Genomic DNA, 9,356 nt, shown 5'->3' with positions numbered 1-9,356 from the left:
CCTTGTGGAAATATTAAGCAATCGTCATGTCACGTTTTGAGATTGATAATAGCTTGTTCTCCAAAAGTTGTAGTGTTGTATCATTCTTCTTTGAGAAAAGCATCACAAACATGTCCCAAGCTTCTTTCGGGGTGTTCTCGTCCCGAATATGCTCCAACATCTCTTCTTCGATTGTGGTCTTCAAGGCAAACATTGCTTTGCCTGCTTTGATTTTCCATTTGCACAAGGCGCCATTAACGTCTTCCTCTGGTGGCGTAGTTTCGCTTCCACCAACGATCTCCCATAGATCTTGTCCTTGTAAGTAGGACTTCATACATGTTTCCGACGTTTTGTAGTTGTTGTTGTTGAGTTTCTTGATTCCTCCGACGACTTGGAGATCACCCATCGTGTTGGCAGTACCTCGGTAATACCAAACAAGCTAGTTTTGATACTAAACTTGCAGAGTTACAAACTACTCACGATACAACGAGAATCACTCGTTCTCACTATCAAGAAACCTTGCTCTGATACCAGATTGTTGAACACGACTCTTTTATATGGGAAACAACAAGATTCTTATTAAGACACTTAAGGAGAACTTACACTTTGTGAGACTACTACACACTTTGCTTTCTTTGAGGCTTTCTTGGATGGTTTGGAGCAAATGAGCTCCATACCTATTTACAGGCCTCTTAGGAAGGTTCTAGATACTAGCATACACTTACTACATACTAGATAACTCTAGAACTATCTAACATACTCTACATGCTTCCATATGTTTCTAGAACGTTCTACCATGTTCTGGAGAAGTCTAGGTTGCTCCAGTGTCTTCTAGAATGATCCATAACCTTCCAGGGTCTTCCATGTCGTTCTAGAGTATTCTAGACTCTTCCGGTATATTCCAGAGTCTTCCATAGTCTTCCATAATGTTCTAGAATCTTCTAGAGCATTATAGAACAAGCTAAAGTCTTCTAAATAATATTTGTTCTATTAGGATAGTGATGATCTTTAACATTTGGATAAGGAGAGAGATGCTCTCCTTCAATTCAAAGCAAACCTTCAAGACCCTTATGGTAGTCTCTCTACATGGAGACCTGAAGATGATGACTGTTGTCAATGGATAGGAGTCACGTGCGACAACCAAACAGGTCATCATGTCACAGTTCTTAATTTGTACGACGCTGGTCTTGTAGGTGAGATTAGCCATTCATTGGCTAACTTAAGCTACTTGAGTTATCTTGATCTTTCCTCCAATTCTTTTCATGGAATCATTCCTACCTTCATTGGTTCCTTGACTGAATTAACCGACCTTCACCTTTCCCACAACTCTTTTCATGGAACCATTCCCACCTTCATTGGTTCCTTGACTGAATTAACCGACCTTCGCCTTTCCCACAACTCTTTTCATGGAACCATTCCCAGGTCCATTGGTTCCTTGACTGAACTAAGGTTCCTTGACCTTTCAAATAACTCTCTTTATGGAACCATTCCTCCAGAGTTTGGAAACCTCACCAACTTGCAATACCTTTCCCTTAGATACGTTGGAAGATGTAGTGTTGAACATATGGAGTGGTTGTCTCATCTTTCTCACTTGAAGGTGCTTAGAATGGATGGGATTTCCCTTGCCAAACAAAATCATTGGGTAGATGTAATTTTGAGTCTCCGGAACCTATCATATTTAAGTTTAGATGGATGTGAGCTGTCACAGGTCATATATCCATATTCTTCTTCATTTCTCAACTCTTCTTCTTCATCTATTGAATACCTTTCTCTCCAAAACAACAATCTGACCTCATCCATGTATGGTTGGTTGTACCCATTAACCGGCAATAAGCTTCGTCATCTTGATCTCTCTAGCAACATGTTAGATGGGATACCCAAATATCTTGGTAACCTCTCTAGTTTATATAATTTGTACTTCAATAACAACTCTGATGTTGTCAACTTTCCTTCTTTTCTGTACAACTTGTCGTTTGGATGCGCATCACTTACATTACGATCCTTGTATGCTGAAAGAAGCCAATTTACAGGGTCTTTGTCCGATGACATCCAAAAGTTTAGTTCCCTAATAAGATTGAACCTATCAGATAATCACATTAATGGAACCATAAGTGAGAAATTGTGGGAACTATCCAGCCTTAAACATATTGACCTTTCTCACAATCATCTTAGTGGTGCCATCTCTGAAAACATTGGAAATTCGAAGGCTTCTATTATAAATCTTTCAAAAAACCCACTGCAAGGAGTTCCTTCCACAGATCACATGTCAAACCAGTCTTCTGTAACGTATATTGATCTGAACTCTTGTAAGCTAGGGCCTCACTTCCCCAAATGGATTCAAATGCTGAAAAAACTTAACGAGCTTGATATTTCCAATACTAGTATTTCAGACACCGTTCCTCCAGAATTTTGGAACATACATTTAAGCTCTTTGAATCTCTCTTCCAACAACATCAGTGGGGAAGTACCAGATTTATCATCAAGAGATTTTTCCAAAACGATAGATTTGAGTTCCAACAGTTTTAGATGTCCAATACCGCATCTTCCTCCCCATTTGGCATCATTAAATCTTTCAAGAAACAAATTCTCTGGAGGAATCTCCTTCATATGCCAATTTGTTGATGGGTTTTTACAATTTCTTGACCTCTCCCATAACTTTCTAAGCGGACAGCTTCCTGACTGTTTGTGGCATTTCAAAGAACTGAAAGTTCTTAATCTAGGACACAACAGTCTATCTGGAAGACTTCCTCCCTCTATTGGATCTTTGATCAATCTTGAGGTGTTGTATTTATACAAGAACGACTTATCTGGACAACTGCCTTTGTCTCTAAAGAATTGCACGAGTTTGAGTTTTTTGAATTTGGGGGCCAACAGATTTTCTGGTAACATGCCTGCTTCGATTGGGGAAAACTTATCGGGGTTGTATGGTCTTATCCTAAGATCAAACAACTTCTTCGGAACCATCCCTTTACATTTATGTCAATTACCGAATCTTCAAATTTTAGACTTTTCAAGGAACAATTTCCATGGAAGCATCCCCTCATGTTTGAATAATCTTACAAGAATGGTTCAAGAAGGATTCTTACTGCCACCAAATGTGCATCCATTTACAACTCGATGGTCTTCTTGTGGGTGTCTAGATTATTTAGTTGGTTTATTTGGGAACCGAAATGAGGAGCGCGATGATCAGGAATATGTTGCCCATGCAATGATCGAGTGGCAAGGAAGTGAGTGTGAATTCACCAGTAATCTGGGATTGTTGAAGGCCATTGACCTGTCAAGCAACAATTTAACAGGACATATCCCACATGAACTCACCAACCTTCATGAACTGCTTGCCCTCAACTTGTCAAATAACGCTCTACTTGGAGAGATTCCACAGCAAGTTGGTGAGATGAAAAATCTTGTAGCTTTGGATTTATCTAGAAACAGTCTATCAGGAGGGATACCATCAAGCATGTCTCAGATGAATTTTTTGGGTTACCTAGACGTGTCGTGTAATAACTTGTCAGGGAGAATCCCATCCAGCACTCAACTCCAATCCTTTCAACCTTCAAGCTACAATGGAAATGCAGGACTGTGTGGACTTCTCCTTACCACAAAATGTCTTGGAGATGAAGATCCAAAAATACCACCTCCTGTTGGTGAGAGTGACACAGATGAAGATTGGGGATGGTTCTGTATTGGTGGGGGCACTGGTTTTGTGACAGGATTTTGGATAGCATGTGGCGCTCTACTTCTCAACCGTCGTGGGCGGCATGCATTTTTTCACCTTTATGATAACTTCAAAGATTGGGTTTATGTGAAGGTGGTGGTGTTCATTGCAAAATTACGGAGGATTGCACATAAGTAGCTGTCTGTATTTAATTATTTTTTTCTGTTTTGTATGTTGCTTCATAAACCTATTACTGTTCTTACTTTAGAACAAGAGGTATAGTAATGTCAGACCATGTTTCACTTGTATTTGGCAGGGTTTTTAAGTCCCCTAATCAATAAACATGCCATCAACACCATGGGTGGCCATTTTCCGGAGTTGCATGAGTAAGGCGCCCTAGAAACGTTTTTTTTCTTCTAAAATGTATTTAATATTCAAATTGTTACCAATTCATTAATGTAGATTATCTTAAAAATTAGTGCTGGAAGGATGATTCAACCTTATATACTCGTTACTTGTGGGTTACCTAGTCTATGCTAACATGAAACTGATGAATTCTAAATTTTGGGTTTACAATTGAGATCTTTTCTATAATAGCAAAATAATGGTGTTATACAAGAATAATGATTGTTGCGTTTATGTCTTTTGAATTGCGTTTAATTGATATGGAAGGTATCCGAACCTTTAACTTTTTAAGACTTGTGATGCCTTAGAAAGTTGTAAAGTTATATATTCCTCCTGGGACTCTAGGTCTCTTGAAGCACAATGGATTGATTGAAGAAAATGAAGGAGCTCATCGTGATCTTTATTGAACGAAAAAAGATACCTCTTATTGCTGTGTTTCTTTAAATAAACTCTAATTTGATCAATATATATCTTTATTAGTCTTCGGGGCATTTTTGTCTTCTTACAATGGACAGGCTTTGTACACTATTTTTCTAAATATATAGGTATCAACTGAATGTGGAAAAAGCTGAGTGGATAATATACATCATTGATATAGGCCAGCAAGATCACTTTGAAATGTTTTTCACAGTAAGTCACTTCTATACAGGGGTAAAAAGGTCCAAGAACATTGGTGAGTTATATATTGATTTTGTTGTTTCAGGCTGCTAAACATGCAGGGTGGTTACTAAGTAGCGAGAGTAAATGCCAAAAGCAAGTCATGTTGTGTTCAGTCTTGTTCTTGGTTAATTTGCTTGACTAATCTAAAACTCGGTGTAAAGAAGGTAATAAAGAACTAGAACAATCTTGCATTAAGAGAGGTATACCATACATTGTTTAAAATATAGTTATATTTTTCCTGTGTTTGTTACAATGGATGAGGAGGGCATTTAAGTCTTTTGCAAAGATGAGAGATTAAATACCTTATTTTCTGTTTTATCAGGCATGATTGTTGACTGGACTGATGAGGAGCATGATAATACTGCTGAAGAAGTTGGATATGGTGATGTTAAGCAAGATTGTGATAAATATTTTGATTACTGTATATACAATAAATGGGTGTTTCTTTTTAATTTAATGCAGAAAATTTGACTTAATACAAAAAGTCCGGTCAAACAGTCTTTCCATGTTAATATCTAACATTTTGTAAATTTGCCCTCATTTATTTTTTCAATTTGTCAAACATATTTATTTTTAAATATCATTTATCCATACAACATTTTTTTAGATAAAAAAGAGACTCGACGAAATTCATGTTGTTTTAAACAGTTATTTTTCATAATGATATGAGATTTCTTGTATCTTATTTTGAGACAACTAGCCTTATATTATATGTTTACAGTAAAATATTAATAATATTTTTGCCACTTTATATAAAACCCCTAATTTTCAATTACTTGAATTATTTGGTTCTGAATTTTTCAAATATAATAAACTTTTTTTTTATCAAATTTAGGAAAAACAAAATATGAAAAGAAAATGTCTTATTACTATTGTGTTTTGTGCTGTTTGTTCACTTGTTGAGCAAATATTCGGCCTAGTAACTTGGTTTGTTAATAGTATGGGCCACAAAAAAGTAGACAGTAAAACGTTACTGGAATGTGGCACTGTGTCTTATCGTTGAGTGACTTGAGTTGGAGATGAAAACTGCGGATTAATTCCTGCTACAGAGGCACCAGTGATGGTGAAGGTGAAACAGAAGCTGCAAGAGGCAAGAGGCAAAAGAGAACTCAGCACTAAAATCACCAATTCAAGCCTGATTATTGATGATAGCAAACCCCTTCTCCAAGATCCGTTATCCTCTTCCTCAAACTTTATTTTTTGTGAAATTAGAGTCTGTTTTCCAAAATATATGAAGAATAACGCGTGTACATTAGTTAATTGATGATACGTGAGTCGTGAGACACGTAGTTTAATTTTTCTCTTAATTTTTTATTTTCAGCTGTATAACTCTTATAAGTCTCATCGTTTCCCATTATGTCTAATCTAGTTGTGGTTTTTTCTTTGATGTTTCCTTTAGAATTTTTTTAAATCGAATCCAATAATTGAGGAGGATGATTTCTTGTTTCAAGATCGTTTCTTACAGTATGAAAAACAAAGACGTCTAACTCACGCTGTTATAATTAGAAGTCGCTCCTAATGCATTATTGGATCAATATTGTTTTTATGTTACATTATGATCAGTCTAACACTGCATTCCTTCTATGAAATACACCCTGTCACTTGTCAGGGGCTTTCCATATTCTATCAAGACAATGATATAACTAAATATTTTATATGGTTGTAATTGTATCAACTACTTATTTTTAGAAGGATAAAAATGTAAAATCATCCTGTAGTTTTCTTATTTAGCCTATGTGACAGGAAAGCGCCTCAGTCAGTTCTCACAATAATATTTTCTTGGGAAAATGACTTAAGAGCCCAACGAAGTTTTCAAACCGTTCAAAAAAGTCCAATCATGTTTTGTTTGTTCAAAAAAACCCAACAAACTTAACATTTTGTCTAAAAAGCCCAACTAAGTTACACTTTCCTGAAAGTCAAATAAGAGAAACAGATGACGTGGCTTATATACCGTATCGGGAAAATGACTTGTTAGACCAACGAAGTTTCCAAAACGTTTAAAAAACTCCAATCATGTTTTGACTGTTTAAAAAAAAACCTCAACAAACTTAAACAAAACAAAACTGGGATTTTTTGAACGGGGTGGAATTTTGTTGGACTTTTTAGACAAAATGTTAAATTTGTTGAGTTTTCTTGAACAGACAAAACATGATTGGGGTTTTTTGAATGGTTTGAAAACTTTGTTGGGCCTTTAAATCATTTTCCCTATTTTCTTTGAAAAAAAAAACATTTTGATATTGTTATCATCTCAATTACATAGCAATGTATTGCACTCATTGCTAATGGATGGGACTTCCCTAGCCAAAGCAAATCATTGCGTAGATGCAATTTTGAGTCTCCCAAAACTAACATTTTTAAATTTAGAGGGATGTGAGCTCTGTATCCATATTCTTCATATTTCAAATCTTCTTCATCTATTCAATTCCTTTCTCTTGGAAACAACAATCTCACCTCACCCATGTATCGTTGGTTGTTCCGAATCGGCAATAAGCTTTGTGATCTTGATCTCTCTAGCAACATTGTAAAAATTGGATGCTTCTTTTAACTTTGTCACTGTATAGAAACTCTGCTGCTGTCATGTTTCCTGATTTTTTGAAAAACTTGTCTGGATGCACATCACTTATTGTAAAAACTGGATGCTTCTTTTAACCAATTTACAGGGTTATTGTCCGATCATATCAAAAAGTTCTCATCCCTAGAATCTCTATACCTATCTGATAATTACTTAAATGGAATTATATGTGAGAAGTTGTGGGAAATACCAAGGCTTCAAAAGCTTGACATTTCTTTTAATTATCTTAGAGGTGCTGTCTCTGAAAACATTGGAAAGTCGAAGGCTATTGAAATAAATCTTTCAAAAAACTCACTTAAAGGTGCTCCATCCACAGATCACATGTCAAACCTATCTTATATAGTGTCTATTGATATGAGCTCTTGCAAGCTAGGGACTAACTTCCCCAAATGGAATTAAGCACTGAAAATCCAATTCCAAAATCCAGTAGCAGCAAAACAAGTCGTGGGGCTGCTCCCTTCCAACTCCTCTGAATATCCATTTCTTACAATCTGTTCCCCTGTTTTTGGGGTTCTGCTGTCTGTTTTTAATAAAAAAAAGAAGACACTTTAATATATGTTACAAAATTTAGCATATGTTTATTTCATACATTTTAGCATGGGAAGAGTTTTAATACTTTCAAGTTGAAGGACCTTCATGATTGATTGATTGATTGGTACAGTCGTGCAAAATCTCCATCATCCTAGACTCCAATTTTGATTGTCCTAAAATTTTGCTGTTTTCTATATCATAATTATCCAAATCATTTAAAATCAAAGATTTAAGGTAATCACACATTATCATTAATAATTTCAGTTATTTCGGCATAATTTGAAATTTTGCTTAAAACCTGCCAGAGGTAGCAAACTAATACGATCTATACCTAGAAACCAATTCAAAATATAATATTTTTTTTTCTCTGTAAAGTGTGTGTTACAAATAATGTGCTTCTGTACTGCATCAAAAAACCATAAAGGCGTGCATTTAGCATCTGAGTTCCTACAAGATAGGCACAAAGATTCGCATCAAAAGAATTGTGAACAAAAGTTTTATGATGTATCGCCTAAAACATATTTCAAAACTCCATTTTGTGCTGGCAACAAAGTTGCTCAGAACAGAGTTAATATACAGTAATTAAGGAGGAAAATCTCTAATTACAATGATGTCAAAATACACCTAACAAGGAGGATTAAAGCCCTCCCTAACAGATGGTGACCTTAAACTCATGCTGCCAGATCTGGTTGTAGACGGCAATGGTGGTTTCTGGAACATCTTTTAGTTCATGCATTTTCTCAAACTGCTAGTATGCATGCCAAGTTATCATATACAAATGTTCAATCACACACAATAAATAAACCTAGAGAAAAAAAATCGTTAAATGAAGATAATGACTAACTACCATAAACCCATCCCAATACAAGGAATCTGAAAAATAAATAAAGATATATGGAAGCACAATAAAAAAATACCTATAACTTTTAGATGTTGCATAGATATAATAGTTTCCAAATCAGCTAATCGCACTGATTTTCAGATGTTATATAGCTTCCTTTAAATCGTAGAAAATAAACAAAAGGAAAATATAGATGATGATTAACTCAACAATGTATGAAATATGCAGATTTATTAAAGACTATTCAGTACATAGTGATCGTGGGAGTGCGGAATCTTGAAACATAGAGCTTGTTGTATATTTTCGGATTAGTGGATGCAAAGTTGCAAACGATTAGACTTGGTGTGGAGAAGAAGATGGAATCAAAGTGGACTAATTAATTAAGAATAAATTACCGAAATCGTCCCTGTGGTTTGGTCAAAAAATTATACTTTCAGTCCCTAATGTTTTTTTTGCACTCGGATCGCCCTCATAGTTTGATTTTATTGCGTTCTTTGCCCCTCCCCAACATGAAAAGACTATATTGCCCTTTTTATTTTCTTTTTCAAATTTTTAATTATTTGTTTATCATTTATTATTTAAAGAAAATCAATTACATGATTTATAGACGTATGGGACCCACCCATACTTGCAATACAACCACCGCCAGACACCAACAACCACCACGGGCCACCGATAACCACTGATTTCAACATCAACACCATCATCTATTT

The 9,356-nt window shown here is 35.6% G+C and overlaps 1 protein-coding gene across 1 annotated transcript; it reads left to right on the top strand.

Moving 5' to 3' along the window:
* Window positions 1–643: 643 nt before the first annotated feature.
* Window positions 644–4,813, top strand: LOC145059902 (receptor-like protein EIX2). The gene is made up of 2 exons (XM_079007665.1): window positions 644–679; window positions 1,004–4,813. Exons 1-2 carry the CDS (start codon window positions 644–646, stop codon window positions 3,830–3,832), a joined length of 2,865 nt encoding a protein of 954 aa, XP_078863791.1. The 3' UTR covers window positions 3,833–4,813.
* Window positions 4,814–9,356: the final 4,543 nt, after the last annotated feature.

Source organism: Lactuca serriola, chromosome 6 (assembly GCF_051521515.1).
Source record: "Lactuca serriola cultivar US96UC23 chromosome 6, Lser_US96UC23_V15, whole genome shotgun sequence".
Taxonomy (NCBI): domain Eukaryota; kingdom Viridiplantae; phylum Streptophyta; class Magnoliopsida; order Asterales; family Asteraceae; genus Lactuca; species Lactuca serriola.
Note: the sequence above shows the minus strand (reverse complement) of the source record. Positions and strands in the feature narration are given on the sequence as shown.